Genomic DNA, 16,856 nt, shown 5'->3' on the forward strand with positions numbered 1-16,856 from the left:
AAAAGAAAAACTTACGCCAAATATTTGTTTAGCTGATTGGTAACAGGCATGGAGACAGATATGTTAGTAATTTGTCAGAGGGTCGCAGCAAACATTTCTAAAAATGACAAATTATTGAGGTCGTTACGATTGGATAAATAACTTCGTATAAAGCAGCAACATCGCTCAAAACACAGCGAAAAAAACACGATAACACTGTGAAATGATGTGTTTAACTAGAAGACAAGAGGCAGGTTAATAAGCGCATCTAGCAAACTGCAGGGACCTAGAAGACAATTGGATTGATTGGTGTAGTCTATTGATTAGAGTCTATGAGTTGTGAGTTGTTGTGTGTGGGATTATGGTAATAAAAAGGGATAGGGATTATGTGATTGGAACTACACTGCAGAAGCTACTGGGATGAGTGCTATTGTGGGATAGTATTCTGTCTGCTGCTGGGGATAATCTGTAAAAAGCAACTGAAGAGATTCACAAATGGGAGGAGAAGGAGCAGTGCAACATCAGTTACACAGGAGTCAGCTGTCAGAATAGTGGCACAGTGTGTGTGTGTGTGTGTGGGGGGGGGGGGGGTGACTATGGTGTATGGATGTGAGAGGAGGGAGGATGTTGATAGTAGACGAGGGTTGAGATAATTATGTGTTATGTTATGGAGCACACACTATGATGAAACTAAGATGCAATACATTAGGCGATGGAGAGTAACAGAGTGAATAAACCAATCAACTCTGTCAAGACCGACTAGCAATAGGGGGGAATAAGGGGCAAGATAGAAGGCCAAGTGAAGGTCATGTAACTGGTAGGGGGTGGGGCAGTTATGCTTTAGACGGACCAGATGAGCTGCTCAGTTGAGGGCCTGAGTGACTGACAGTGTGATATGACAGATGAATAACTAATCCAACCATCTTTTAGAACAGCAGAGGATAGTGCAGAGGAGGACGGGAGGGAGAAACAAACTAGCCAAACAAGTGTAGTCTATACTGAGGTTGATTTGGGGTTTGGGTGACATCATAAGCGGACTGATATAGTTATCTGTCTGAATAGCGAGAGATGAGACCCAACAAAGAGATAAGACTGGAAGTAGAGAGAGAGAGGAAGAGATCAAGTGAATGGAAAATGGAATAAGAGATCGAGGAGAGAGAAACAGGCAGTTGTAACGTAAGAGGAGTTTAACGCGAGCAATGAATGAAATGGTTTTTGTTCATCTCACAGTTCGCTTTGCGAGTCCAATCATTGAAGCGTGGCTTGTGCGCACTTCTTACAGGAGTAAGATGAAAGGAGCCATAATGGAATGGGTATTATGGAGAGTAAATGAGAGAGGAAAGGGGGAGGGGTGGGTCTGTCTGTAGGATGTAATGGAATGGTCTACCGGCGGAGTTGAGTGCTCTTCTTACGCATAGACGGTATGCACTCGTGTTAATAAAGAGTAAAAAGCAGTGGCGATGTTTCTCAAATCATTTTGAATTAAATGTATGGCTAACTAACAGACATCAGTGTGTCCATTTAGTGGCCCCATCAATGACTGTGGTTCAGCCGAGCCCAACAGTACTTTCCACTCCAGTCTGCTAAGAGTGGTTCAGTTCAAGTTCAAGTGTGTGTCCCTCTGCTTTTAATTTTGGATTATTAGTGAATTTTTAATGTTACAGTGGCAGAGTGGGTTGGGTAATTGGCATCCCCGTTTGGAAGTTACAGAGAATAAGAGATGGATATTGAAACAATGACCAGCAGGCCACTAACAGAATAGAACGGCTAAAAATGAAAAACAAAATGAGAGCAAAAAGTGGAATTGACGAGGGGTGAAAATTGAGGGCAGAGTGAAATTGAATATACGAATGGAGAGTTGAATGAAATAAAAAATAATCGGTGGCTGTAAAACAGGATCAGAGCAGAGCACGCCCGCCCTCCCTTCTGCTCCTTGTAGTTGTAACTGTATGGTGTGTATCTAAGTGACGCTTTTAATCCAATTACTGGCCACAAAAGAAACGCTTCCTTTGTTCTCCCGGCCTCAATAGATTATCCCACTTGCAGGTTAGCAATAGATGTCGGATAGAAACAGCCCTGCCTGTCTCCTTATACCTCGCCCTATGCGCCACAAAACCCAACCAATTCCCCCATTTCCCCCATGCTTCCACGGCCACCACTGCTATCCCCCCTCCCTCCCTCCCTCCCCACCCTGTTATAGCAGCACCATTAGGCGCACCCACCTTCAAACAAGGGACACCATCAACGGGTAGTGAAGTGAGCAAGTGTCAAATTGAATTAACGGCCAAAAACACTCCAATTATTCAAATCAGGCAAAGTGAGGCCAAAATGGAGGGTACGGACAGTTTACATTCTAATCTCATTGTTAGAATGTCATGCCATATTATTATTGTTATTTGCCACATTTACTACATATCAATGGCTGAATTACACGACATGTGTTTTTGTTTGCATACAATCAACATGGGGATATTGATAAATGGATTGGCTAAATTGCTATTCAAAATATCACACCTACACGTCCGTGTCCGTTCCTCTCATCTCCTTGCCCCCCCCCCTCACCTTAACCCAAACCCAATTTGTAGCAAAGTTTTATAAAATAAAAGCTGTTTATTGAACTTTATAGAAGGTTATGAGCAGCATAGCAATCAATCAGGTGATCTCCGAAATAACTCATTAAAAGGCGAAATGTGGAAATGGGGAAAGAGGGGCAGGACAAAACATGGAAGACATCACAGATCATATTGTCCCTCTGGAGCAATGAAAGTAACTCTGCACCAATCACTAGCAGACACTAATGGTTCCAGTCGACAACAATCAAGTGGCACGAGAGTGACATGCCCAGTGGTCTCAAAACCGGCAACGCTCCACTCCTCCTCTAATAATTGCCGGCTGGGGACAAGTATTTTTTGACTTCAATCAGGAAGGACGGGAAGGTTGCAGCGAGCAAAACTTGCAATATTCAATCCTATTTCAGAAAATTCCTACAGAGATAAATATTTTGTTACGGTTGTACTTGTTGGGCAAAAAATTTCATGCCTGATCCCCCAAAAATTACAAAAAGTTTATCATTTATGACAACGCAAACGCCACACATAAGCGACAGCGTGCTTCTACCAAACAAAACTAGCCAACTGACAGTTGGAATAAGAGTAATGACCGCAATGAAACTGAAACAAAAACGGACTTGTTTTTTTTTCCAAAAAATCTTTGAGCTCTTTGAATTTCTAGGACAGTTTTTACAGGACACTTTTCGAGAACCCAATTTGAAATCAACCCAATTTGCGAAAACTGGATCAGAAGGCAAAACTTTCATTTCGCTGATAATTAATTTCCTCTTTCAAAATTAGAAAACGATCACGTTTTTCGTGACCTTTACAATTTTGCTGATCGATAGGAGAGTTTGCATTCCTTTTAACAATAGAAATACACTGAAATTTAAAAGAAATCACAAGTCAGACCGCGAAAAGTCAAAAATGGGTGTAAACAAGTTTTAAGACTTTCTCCTGAAAAAAAAACATTGCAATAGAAAAACTTGAAAAATCGTTAATTTTACTGAAGAAGCGCAGTCATTTTGCAAACTGAGACAAGTCTGGGAAACTAGTTTTTTATAGTTGTTTTTATGCCTGACTTCACCGTTTGGATGTCAAGCTCTATATGCATGGCTAGATAAATTTGTGACAACCGTATGCTCAAAAGTAAAATCTCTTTTTTCTTATTTCCTTCGAAATTTTTCGTTTTTTCCTTCAATTAAGAGTTTTAAAGGAATGGGATTTAATTGGTTACAGCAAAACGTATTACGATAGAAAAAAAAGAAAATTTTTAGCAAAAGATTTAAATAATATTTTTAATAGCTAAAAGTTTTGTGGAAGGCTAAACATTGTAACAGATTATGGTCGAAATATGGTATTCATAATGATTTGGGAGAACTCAGAAAATCCGCCTCCCCCATCAAGAAAATCATAGATCAGCCTCTTGCTTTTCGTACACTTTTTGAGCATGCTTGCAAAACTGGCCAAACTCGGCCAAGTCAATGTGGTCACCAAAAGAAATCAACAACTTTAATTCTATCCTATAAACAGAAAAATTTACATTTTGCTGATAAATTTATTACACAGCGCTAGTGCATGTACGAAGTCAGCGAAAACTAAATGTCTCATTATTGTACCGACTTTCGATACGAAAGTAACGCAACATTTGTGGTCGGGGTGGGTTTTTTTTTCTTCAGACAAATTTCGACTTTTTAACTAGCGATTTTTGACGGAATTTTTTATATCGTTCAAAAAGTTTTGTTGCCCTGAACTCAAATTTGAAAAGATATTTCACCTGTGATCATTTACACCTATCTGACCAAAGTAACGGAATATTTGTGCTCGGGGTGGTTTTTTTTTCTTCAGACAAGGTTCGACTTTTTGACGGAAATATTTGTTCAAAAGGTATTGTTGTCCTGAGCTTAAATTTGAAAAGATATTTCACATGTGATAACTTTTCGTCAAGTTATAGAGGTTTAAAGGTTGCCATTTTGGCCAATTAGGGACAATTAACGCGCTGTATTTTTCGCGCTATTAACGCGTAAGCGGAGATTTCATCCGTCTTAAAATTGTTCCAAATTGATTGAAAGAAGCATGTTGCTGTTCCGACTGTCGGGATGTTGCTGTTCCGACTGTTGGGAAAGCAACAGAAAACTGGTGCTTCCTGTGGTTCCTACTTTCGAACTAGCATTTTGACAGATTTTTTTCCACAAGTAGACGGAATAAGCAGAGCTTAATTGCCTTGACACGGGCTTTCGCGTTCTTTTTAATTTGATCAAACAGATCAAATGGCGACGATGCTTTCAAAAATTTGAGCATTGTTCTTTTTTCGGTCTGATTGGGTCAATTGGCGTAATACACAACCTTGTAAATATACGTATTTGGTCTGAAAACTGACCTGTTTAATGGTCGAGCGTATATTGAACGTGACTGCAGTTGCCTATGATTTCATAGAGGAGAAATGCTTCAACTTTAAAAAGCATTCATAAGCAATTATCAGCCATGCCGTTCATGTCATCTGCATGGGTGAATGGTTTTTACGTACCTTACCTGCAGTGGAATGAGATAGCAGGTACCGATTGGCGGGATGGTTTCTGAACGTGCGACTGATTCACTGTCTCATTCAGTTGCAGTTGGCAATAAGGCTAACGAAATAGTCTTTTGACTGAAGCTGATAATGATGGCGAAAAGAAATCAGTCCACGGAGCAAAGAGCAACAACGGGATATATTTTGAGAGGGTGGTTTGACTGCAAATTTCAGATAATAAAAAAACTGAGATATCAGCTGGCCAGCTCAGAGCGAGAACCAAAACACTTCTGGAACTAAAAGAGTGAACTAACTTGAATTAAGAGGAGTCGCAATGCAACACGAGATGCAACGCTGGCTTAGTTTAAGTTGTGATCGGTGGTAATTAATATGCGGATAACAGATTGAGGCCAGACGAGGGAACTGGCAGCTAAAACTGGGAATAATGAGTCGTAGAGTTTTGTCACACCACTGAAGGCATCATTGTTATCTCAACGGAAGATTGAACTTGCGTCACTCAGCGTATATGCATGAGTACTCTTGTTTGTTTGTTTGCTGGCGCATTCATCCCAGTCTTAGAGGCCGGATTGTAGCTCTGGTTTCTATTCTTGTGTCAGATTGGGGGAGTAAATAATTCAAAGAGTCTCCACACAACGTTTAACTCGCCGAATTTATTGTGGCAAGGCTAGGAAAAACAGCAGCTGCTAAGTATTTATTGTTTTTGTGGATGTTGGAGGTCGGGAGGGGGGGGGGGGGTGTTTACTTTGTTTAGTGTTTGTTCACGTGTAGTTATCCAATCTACAATCCCAGCATCGGAATGCTCTCCTTGGCTCAACCACCGCCACCACCAACAGCAGCGGCAGTCGCAGTCGGAGGGGTATTATGACTATAAATAAACGACCTCAAATATCCACAGATTGTAGCTCCCTTTGTCTCCTGCTGTTTAATCTACCATGGCACCAGAACAAAGCTCCATTGTTTTTTCTCTCTTTTCTATTGATGTGTTGAGAGGAAGGGTGTCCAATTGTAAGTATAATGGGCGGAGCAGCATAGAACAGCATCAGTTTCAATGGAAGCTGTTTATGTTTGACATATTTCACATGGTTTCCTAATTAAGCTCATTCATACAATTCAAAATTACTCAGAGTAGGAACTTGACAGTTTTGGATATAGCTAGCCAACTCTTAAATCATTTCATGAAGAAAAAGTCAAAAAGTAACCCCCCCCCCCATAGAGTACATTACAAAAACTCAAAATCAATTCAAAACCATTTCGATTATGTCCTTATACTGAGCGGATTGATGATTGAAATATAACTGCAAATAAAAGTATTTCAGTGATAGATAAAAAACAAAAACAGTTGGCTTCAATCAATCGCAATAGGAGTGCAACAGAACAGAACATCGGATGAACAAAGCAATTTTTAAATGAAAATGCACTCTGGAACTATAAAGAACAGATAAAACCAAATACTTTTTCATAAATCACTACACAACGAATAGCAAGTGCAAAAAGGTGATATTTAAAAACATTTAAATTGAATATCTTCAGTAAATCTTTCGTTTCATACAATAGTAAACCTTTCTATTTGCCGAAATTCATCAGAACATTTCTTATCTAAACGGTGTAAGGTAACAACAGTCCTAAGGGGCAAAGATTGAGGCGACCACAATGAGCAGGTCTCTTCCAGAGATTCTTTTCATTATCTTTATATCTTTGTAATTTATCCAATTCAATTTACCACTGAATTTCTAGAACTTCCATTTCATTTGCTTTGCCGTTTTCTGATAACTGAGCAAAGATCGGATTTTAGGAGAATTGATACCTCATTTGGCCGTCGTTTGATGAGAAAAAGAAATCATCCATTTCAAGAAGCATCCAGGAACAGGGTTGACATTTACTGCATTTTGTGGTTTCCAAAATTTTAGCAAAGCGTAGTTTGCGGAAATTGATGAACCTTTTGCTCAAAAAAGCGTCCTTTGTTTTTATAGATCACACTTTTATAAATGTTTTCAATTCTGCATACAAAACTCTAAAACAGTGATTGCAATTGCTCCTTCCCGAAACTTGAACAAAGTTCAAACTAGTTTCTCCAACACTTTTCTATCAGAGCTAACTATGACACTTCATTACAATTTCTGCTATTTTTCCCAGTTTCTTTGTTTGAGAAGACGGATCATGAGCTACATACCAAATACTTTGTCTTTATTTATGCCCTGTATTTGGAGACGTTTCTCGATCAATCCCTTCCGGAGATGCGTTTTTTTTATTATACTTTCTTTTCAGCTTTTTACTTTTACTGAGCCTTTTGTGAATATTTCATGACCCAAGGCGTATCTATAGTTGCTTGCCATACTTAGATTATCTTCTGACCCAAAAAGTCCTAACTTTCACCTAGCATTTTCAAATTTGGTGGTATAATTTTGTTGAGCTTGTTGCTTTTCACTAGAAACTGATATAATTTTTTTTACTGATCCCGATCTTTTTCTACCACTAATTTTTCACTTCTTTTGTCAGCTGTTCTTAAAAGAGCAAAACTAAGATGCAATTTTGCGAGTTTCGTTGACACGCTGTATTATTTGGTAACCATCCAGAACGTGCTTCTGTTTCACGTGGGTTTCCTTTCTTCAAAATTTCGTTTTTTTGAAGTTCTTATCTGATTGAAAAACATGGAGCATGTAATGTTCTGAGAGTTCATTCAAGCTAAAAGTTTTCAGTAAAATCTTCAGCGAAAATTTTAACAAAGTTACCTGATCGGCTGCAGCTGAACAAAAATTGATCTGATTCTTGATTTACTGCTGTCTCTCTATTATCAGTTCAAGAATTAACTGTCAAAACGTGTCAATCATGGTAAGTTTTGGAAGAAATTATTCAAACCTACCCATGAACTCAACGCTTTATATGTCGATTGCCTCATATATATATTCTAAATTTGTCGAAAAAAAAAAATGACTCACAGAAAATGATTAGTGATTCCAAACCATTTTCACTCAAACCATCTAATTGTAACCTTTTGTTTGAAGCGAGAAAAACTCATATTAATTTCTAAATTTATTTATTTCGATTGAGCACTAAAAATAAATTTCCTAAAATTTTTTCTCAAAGTTTTTCTCTTGTCAACAATTGAGTTTATTATCTCAAACTATTCTTTTTTGCCCTCCTAATGGGTCGTGTATTTCGTTAACAACGTTTTCTGAATGGCTCTTTTGTTCGCCATATTTTTTCATGCTCAGTTTTTACTTGTTGATTCTAACTTGCAGCTCTTATTTTTCACTTTTTGACAAGTGTTTTTTATCCCATGCAAAAATACAAAGTTTTTGCAAAAAATTCAAGTGTATGCTACGAATGACTTTTTTTGTCGTTGTTGCTGCGTTTGAAGCTGTTGATTGACCAGTAGGTTAAGGCATGATTTGTATATCCGATTTGTGAGTCATTTGTATGTCACAAAACAAAAAAATGTTCGAATGATCACTCAATTTTATGTCTTGTTCGCTTTATCTGAGTCTGAATGGGAGCAATGTGTGGGAATGGGAAGCTGAATTTGATTAAAGTTTCGTTCAGGGGCGGATTTAGGGATTTTTCTGTCAAAATTTTCCAAAAAGTGCCCAGTAACGGCCAGAAAATTTGCCTGCGGCGCAGAAGGATTGGCCAAAACAGCGTCTTGTTAGTGCTTTAGGAGAGCTCGGAAAATAAATCCGCCCCCCCCCCCTCGAGAAAATTCTATATCCGCCCTGGTTTCGTTATAATAGCACACTTGCACCCCCCATCCCCACCACAAGCTATCCTTGAGTTCCTCACTAGCTCCTCACATGTTGGTGCTCATATTGTTTTTTTAAATGAAAAGTTGAGCATTTCTCACTGATAGCACAGTTTGCACGAACACGAACGACAATTGAAAAAGGACAAAAGAAAAAGATTTGCTTGACCAAAACATAACACACTTTGTTGCCTTTGTTATTCTTTCGCCTCTGAGTGTAAGAAGAGCATCTTCCGTCATCGCTTCTTTTCGGTTTCTTTGTGAGTGTCTTAGTCAGTCAACAGCTAAAGAGCCTTTACTAAAAAAGGTCTCAGTTGAAACCAAAGATTTAAGCAGACAACCGACTACCCCTCTGCCTCTGAGGTAACGAGTAAAAACGTACACTAAAAACCTAAACAAGACTGCTCGTATCAGTGCGAAGCCCTGAAGGTTCCGAATGCCTTTAAAAGTTCATGGAGCACTGAAAACATAAAAAAATTAAATGCAATAGAATGAAATTAAATTTTTTTTTTGAACTTGAATTTTTTTAAATGAAAGTCATCCGCCCTCAAACCATAAAAAGTACAAAAGAATAGATTTCGCTCCTTGTGACAAATCAATTTGTGCAAATAAGCTACTTTCAACCAATTTGGAACGATTGCTTGGACGGATTAAATCTCCGCTTACGCGTTAATAGCGCGAAATATATCGCGTGTTAATTGACCCAAATTGGCCAAATTGGCCATCCTTAAACCCCCATAATTTTACGAAAAATGATCATAGGTAAAATATGTTTTCAAATTTATGCTCAGGACAACAATTTTTTTTGAATGATATAAAAAAATCCAGTCAAAAATGGCTAGTTAAAAAGTCGAAACTTGTCTGAAGAAAAAAAACCACCCGAGCGCAAATATTTCGTTATTTTTGTATCGAAAGCCGGAGCAAGAAACAGCATCAAATAAAATTGCTGGTTAAAACAGCAACTTTTTGCAAATAAATTCAAACATCCATCTGCGCCTGCGCTCATAGCAAAATGAGTGCATAGATCAGAAATTTTAGCGCTGAAAAAATACAAATAAATATATCAAAATCTGCAAGATCTGTTAAAGAGAGAAAATGCTTCTTTTTTCAGAGGCCGCACGGTCAAAAGTTTACTTTTCGAAAATTATAGTTTTTAGTTAGTTTTTGCACTTGATTTGTTTCTAAGGTCAATTTCACATTGACAATTTTTATTTGTTTTTTTTTTGTGAGAATTAAGGACACCTTGCAACAATCCGGTGTCGTGAAAAATGTAATGCATTGACTCTGCCAGCAGTTTAGTCCCAGCCTCAGAACCTTTTGATGGGACGCTAGATTGACAGCAGGGATCCTTGACAGCAGGGATCCTAACAACTTTATGAGTATAACATTAGCCAGTTTGTCATATTTTTTATTTGATGAAATTGAAACGCTGCAAATTTGTTTTCCCATTCACAGATACATTGCTGGCCTTCTTGTTTTTCATATGTATTCACAATTTTATTTCAGCTCGGTTTTGTTTTGATATCAAATTAATTGCTCAGAATTGGTCATTTTCTTCAAAAGAAAATAATTTTTCAGCAAAAATCTTAGCTTTGATTAATTGCAAGTGTGATTTCGTAGATTGAAAGACTTGAAATATTGAAAGTAGAAAAAAATATATACTGTAGAGCTTTTGTTGGGTAGAAAGCCTTTCATAGCAATAGGTTTGATCGCTAAGCCCAGTAGAGGAGCACAATTTTTAATTGAAAAGTAATGTTGTAGTGTCTGGTACTTTGTTCGCTAACAAAAAAAGGGGGCTAAAGAATTGACCAAAATAAAGTCTTAGTCGCAATATAGGGAGTGAGTAGTATGTCATTTAGGTATGCAAACATTCTCTAAGCGGTTATTTGTTGTTCCGACTTTCGATACGAAAGTAACGGAATATTTGTGCTCGGGGTGGGTTTTTTTTTCTTCAGACAAATTTCGACTTTTTAACTAGCTATTTTTGACGGATTTTTTAAAACTCATTCAAAAGGTATTATTGTCCTGAGCTCAAACTTGAAAAGATAATTTAACTGTGATTATTTTTTGTAAAGTTATGAGGGTTTAAATATTGCCATTTTGACCAATTTGGGACAATTAACGCGCGATATAAATCGCGCTTTTAACGCGTAAGCGGAGATTTAATCCGTCTTAAAAATCGATCCAAATTGGTTCAAGGAAGATTATATGCCATAATTGATTTGTTAATAGGAGCAAAATTTATCCCTTTGTACTTAAAATGGCGTGTGGGGGGATGTTTTCACAAAGCTTTTTAGAAAATATTTTTTAATTTTACTTCATTACATATAAATTTTCCCTGTTATTACTGCTCCTTAGACCTTAAAAGACAGTTGGAACATTCAGGGCTTCGCATTGATACGAGCAGTCTTGTTGTTCCGACTTTCGATACGAAAGTAACGGAATATTTGTGCTCGGGGTGGGTTTTTTTTTCTTCAGACAAATTTCGACTTTTTAACTAGCCATTTTTTGACGGAATTTGTTAAATCATTCAAAAGGTATTGTTGTCCTGAGCTTAAAGTTGAAAAAATATTTCACCTGTGATCATTTTTTGTAAAGTTATGGGGGTTTAAAGATTGCCATTTTGGCCAATTTGGAACAATTAACGCGTGATATAACTCGCGCTATTAACGCGTAAGCGGAGGTTTAATCCGTCTTAGAAATCGTTCCAAATTGTTTTAAAGAAGCTTATTTGCCATAATTGATTTGTTACAAGGAGCGAAATCTATCCTTTTCTCATTAATATGGCGTGTGGGGGGGATGTTTTCACAAAAAGTCTCCAACTTTTTAGAAATTTTTTTCTTAATTTTACTTCATTACTTATAAATTTTTCATGTTATTACTGCTCCATAGACCTTAAAAGGCAGTCGGAACGTTCAGGGCTTCGCCCTGATACGAGCAGTTTTGTTAATACTTACACTTCCTTTGATACATGAAGTACTTGAGGTCGTTGAATCTGTTGACCAGAGACTGTGCAGAAATATTGAGCTGCTGTGTGTCTGAATACAAAACAATCACAATTATCAAGTTTTTTGTGAATCTATCTGTTATGGATTGGTGCGAAAAAAAATCGTCATATCAAAGAGAGAGAAATTTTAAATGAAAAAAGAAAAAATTTTAAGTCGTATCAATGAGAGTTATATTTTGCCACTGTGATTATCGATGGGGTTGTTTTCAAGCTGTATTCGCTCCACGTCAAATGATAAATATTGCAGGCTTTAATTCCGTTCCGTGTCTTTATTTGGCTGGAGAAATGTTTGCGCACACCATTCAAAATCTATTTTTGCTTCTTATCTCGAAAAATTTCTGACAGTGTTGTTTCTTTGGCCTTTGAAGACTTCGGATGCTTCATTGGTTATGGCTGAAGAAACGCTTCAAAATTGACAAAAAGCACACCCCCATGCTTTCTTGGAACTGTTTTTGCATATGATAGAAACAACTTATATATTCTCTGAGACTTTTGCAAGTCTTTGAAGTCATCGCTAGCCGTTTCGGGTTAATTGTCAGAAACTAAAATTTCCAGTACTTCAAATCTGGCAAAGACTGCTGACAGGCATATAAAATAGTTGTTATCACTGGGAAAAACGGATAAATTGAAACAGGGGCGGATTTGGGGGGGGACGCTCCCCCCTCAGGGATTCGACCCCCTGCCGACCCAAAGGGTCCCCCCTTTGGTACTTTTTAAGAAATCCATTTTTGTCGGACCGAACCTAGAATTTTTCTAAAAACGTCTTCGGCGCCAATTGATACTAACTTTGAGGGGGAGCGCGCGCCAAAAAAACGCGATTTTTTTGTCAAAATTTTCCAAAAACTGCCCAAAAACGGCTTTTTGACATGTTTTTTCTTAAAATTTGCCTGCGGCTTTACTGAGTGCTTTAGGAGAGCTCAGAAAATCAATTTGGTCGACCTAAGAAAAGATCGTCAAAATTTTCGAAAATTTTGAAAATCCCCCCTCCCCTCGAGAAAATCCTAGATCCGCCCCTGAATTGAAATATCTTATTAGGGATTAACAAGTCTTTTTGGTAAACATTTTTCAACAAAATAATGATGTATTATGGACTTCATGTAGAGGATAAAGGAAAATTGTGAAAATCAATGGTTTCGACACTAAGCTAAATTAAAACTGATGAAAAAATGACCGCTTTAGTTTGTTTTAGTCAGATCAATTTCGGTTCAAGCTTAAGAAATTGTTTATCATTCTCTCCACGTTTCAACTAAGAGCTTTGACTTGTCTCAGTGTTCATTTCCTTACGCTATCTATCCTAACCATACCAAAATTAATTAGCTAAGAGTGAGTCTATGTGTTACCGGCAGCTATGTATGTAGCTCAGATTGTTCCGACCTGATTATTCAAAAAAAATCTCAAAAAATAGAAAAGTTTTTAGGAATAGAAAATACTATTTTTTTCTTCAATTTTTGGGTTCAAAATATCTTCACTTTTTCAATCCAGAAAAGGCTATTGCAATAGGAAAACAATCGAATGAATAGCTAATTAACAATTAACGTATCGTTAGAATATTAGAAGAATTAAACTTTAAGGTCAGTCTTCAATTCCTGACTAATTTTTGATCTAATTAAGTCTGTGAAACAACAAATCAGACCAGTCTTTCTCAACATTCAGATAATTTTTAAGCATTTTTTAAAAATCCAATTACGACCTTGTGCTTTTAGATGATACCATACTACAGGTGACCCCGTATCAGCTCTTCTTAGAGAAGTCAAAACTGGCCGAAAAAAAAAGATAAGAAACCGAACCTAATAAGTGCTTTCCACTCTTAGAGAGATGTCGGAATGGAAATACGAATTATGCGTCAAAGTTTGTCAGTTAGGAAGTATTTTCAAGGTTCGTTATGAAACTGTTTTTATGTCTGGGCGCTGAAAAGACATAAAACTTATCACTTGTCTCGAACGAATTTTTTACGCAACTGATCACGTGATAATTGTGGGATGGAATGCTGCAGGGCATTGTGTTATGGACAATAACAGTGGTGAAGGGGGGAGCAGTGGTGAAGTGGTTACGTCTCCGCCTCTCAATCGAAAAGTCGGATGTTCGAGGCCCACCATGATCCGTGCTCGTTGCTTGAGGGTGAGGCAACATTACCCAGCCCAGAAAAATAACCAAAAAAAATGCATGTAGTTCTTAAGTAGGGGCACAACAGCGGTTCGCCGTGATGAGCTGTACAGCTCGTATGTTGGTCCTATCCCTCGTGGATAAAATGATCTTAAACAATAAGGATGTTCAAGGCCACCGAGAGTGGCAACAATTCGAAATGAACTACAATGTGTTTTGTGTTTTGTGTGGTGACCTCGAAGAGTGACGTCCCTGTATTTGAGGAGGGCATCCTCCACTGCCTGAATTTCGGAGAGAGTGTAGGCCACCACCACCACACTGGCCACGATCATGAGTCCCATGAGGAAGAGAATGGACAGGGTGCAGAAGACGAGTGCCTGGTTGTGCTTCACACTACTCTTGCTGCTCACAACTACCCTCCTGCTAGTGCTGCTGAAGCCCCCCACACTAACCATGCTCCTACTGCCACTGCCTACCCCCTCCCCCCTTTCATGGTCCACTGCAGGCAGCAGCAACACTCCGGGAGACTCATCATCCCCTTCCTTCTCCGTCTTCCGTCTGGAACCCCTCGACCTGCTCACTCTCAAGTGCAAAAATAGGTCTTAAAAACAGATCCAAATATGGAGAAAAACAAAGTTATATTGAATATGTATACTTTCCAGGATGAACTCATTGTTTTGTTAAAACGAGTTTCCGAAAAAAGCGTGAAGTTTGAGGAAAAAGTGCACTCACGATTTCTGTTGAGACAGCTCCTCGTCTCTTTCGGATACTTGGCGATAGCTCCTCCCCTCCTCCCCTGTCTCCTCATTCACAACTGGTGTTTGCTTCACCTTCCCTGACCCACTTTCACTCTCCTCCCTCTCTCCCTCGCCGCCTTCGGTCGTCTGTCTGGCTCTGACTGGGGCCGAGGTAGTGCCAGTGAGGCTTGTGGTGGTGTGGTCCTGCTTGGATCCAGACTGTGTGGACTCCATCTGTTGCAACACCTCCTGCTCATCCTCCTCTTCTATCATTCTGATCCCACTCAACACCACTTACAACCAAACACTCACTACGCCTAAGTATCTTTCAAGGCTTTAAATTAAGCCACCTAAGTGTCCACTTGGTTTCTGATGCTCCCGAGAAAACACCCACTCTTGGTTATAATTCAGATACAGAAAACTCAACAAATTTTAAGATCTGATTTCATCACTATGCAATAATTGTGATTTTTGATCTTTTACACTTGAACCATATCCGTCATATCCGTGCATGATTCAGGAATTTCAATAGACATTTTTGATTGAATGTTAGTGCCTGCAGATGCATTTTGATGATGACGTCGAAAGAGATACTCTGACGAGATATACCACTCGAACTTTTTACTGCACACTTATTAACACGTATTATACGAAACTTGAAAAACATTATCCGGAAAGAGCCTAACGCAGCAATTTTTTTCAAATTAACCTGTCTTTTGCTGCTGTTTTTCTGCCTTTTTTCCCACTTCACAATCAGTATTGGGTGTTTGGCAAAATAGCATTGGATATCCCCATCTGTTATGGTTTCTTGGTCAAAAAATTTCACTTAACTTGCCATACCAATATTATAACTAGTGTTCCGAGTTTCGCAGAAGTTGATGGGATATTTGTGCAAGGGGTCCCGCACTGACAGAAATGGTTTCCGGTCGATTTATATTGATATTAAATCGATTTTAAATCGATTCAAATTGATTAACTATGTACATTTTACGAAATCAAATGGATTTTAAATCGATTTAAATTGATTTTTTTGAAAATTTTAAATCGATTTAAGTGTCTAAAAAATCGATTTAAATCGATTTCGATGGATTTTACGACACACTAAAATCGATTTTTTTGCTAACAAGGCAAAAAACATGCAATTTAGAAAACTAATTGAAAAACAAAAGAAATAGATAAAAAAAATTGATATAAATCAGATTTTGTCCATTAATATATGTAACAAATCAAGAAAATTGTCAAAATAAACCAGATTTTGCGCTCAAAATTATGCAATGAAATCAAAGAAAATCATCATTGCAAATCAGATTTTGTTCATTAACATATGTAACAAATCAAGAAAATTGTCAAAATAAACCAGATTTTGAGCTCAAAAATATGCAATGAAATCATAGAAAATCATCATTGTAAATCAGATTTTGTTCATTAACATATGTAACAAATCAAGAAAATTGTCAAAAAAACCTGATTTTGAGCTCAAAAATATGCAATGAAATAAATTCAAAAAAACCAATTTTTCACTAAAAAATTAATTACCTAAAAACTAGGAAGATTTAACCAATGGCCATTATATGAATATCAAGCTACGATTTTGGGCTACAGATAGCAACAAACATTTTTGAATAGTTCTTCGAGACAGAGGAGAAATAAGCAAAGCCGTGGGACGAAACACGATTTTTCAAAAAAACCAATATTCCAATAAAAAATTTATTACCTAAAAACTAGGAAGATTTAACCAATGGCCATTATATGAATATCAAGCTACGATATTGGGCTACAGATAGCAACAAACATTTTTGAATAGTTCTTCGAGACAGAGGAGAAATAAGCAAAGCCGTGGGACGAAACACGATTTTTCAAAAAAACCAATATTCCAATAAAAAATTAATTACCTAAAAACTAGGAAAATTTAACCCGAGATTCTCTCCGTGGAGTAGCGAGAGTCTCTGTATCCTCCGGGGGAGGGGGGTAGGCATTTTACAAGCATTTTAGTCAATTTTACAAGCATTAGTTTTACAAGGGTTAGTTTTGCAAGCATTTTAGTCAATTTTGGTATTTGTAACGACACGTAACAAAAATTCTCATTCTTTTTTTGTCATTCGAAAATTTAAAGAGAAAAAAGCAGTGGAAAAAAATCGATTTAAATCGATTTAAAATCGATTTGGATCGATTTCATTTTAGGTCGGATTTAAGATCCATTCAAATCGATTCAAAA

The 16,856-nt window shown here is 37.6% G+C and overlaps 1 protein-coding gene across 1 annotated transcript in view; it reads right to left on the bottom strand.

The window, feature by feature from the left end:
- The window catches only part of LOC134845751 (uncharacterized), a 53,192-nt gene extending 51,124 nt beyond the window's left edge, over window positions 1–2,068 (bottom strand). Inside the window, exon 1 of the mRNA XM_063862813.1 lies at window positions 16–2,068. Within this exon, the coding sequence (XP_063718883.1) occupies window positions 16–50 (35 nt within the window). The 5' untranslated portion in view covers window positions 51–2,068. The remainder of the gene's footprint in view (window positions 1–15) is intronic.
- Window positions 2,069–16,856: the final 14,788 nt, after the last annotated feature.

Source organism: Symsagittifera roscoffensis, chromosome 5 (genome assembly GCF_963678635.1).
Source record: "Symsagittifera roscoffensis chromosome 5, txSymRosc1.1, whole genome shotgun sequence".
In the NCBI taxonomy this organism is placed as follows: domain Eukaryota; kingdom Metazoa; phylum Xenacoelomorpha; order Acoela; family Convolutidae; genus Symsagittifera; species Symsagittifera roscoffensis.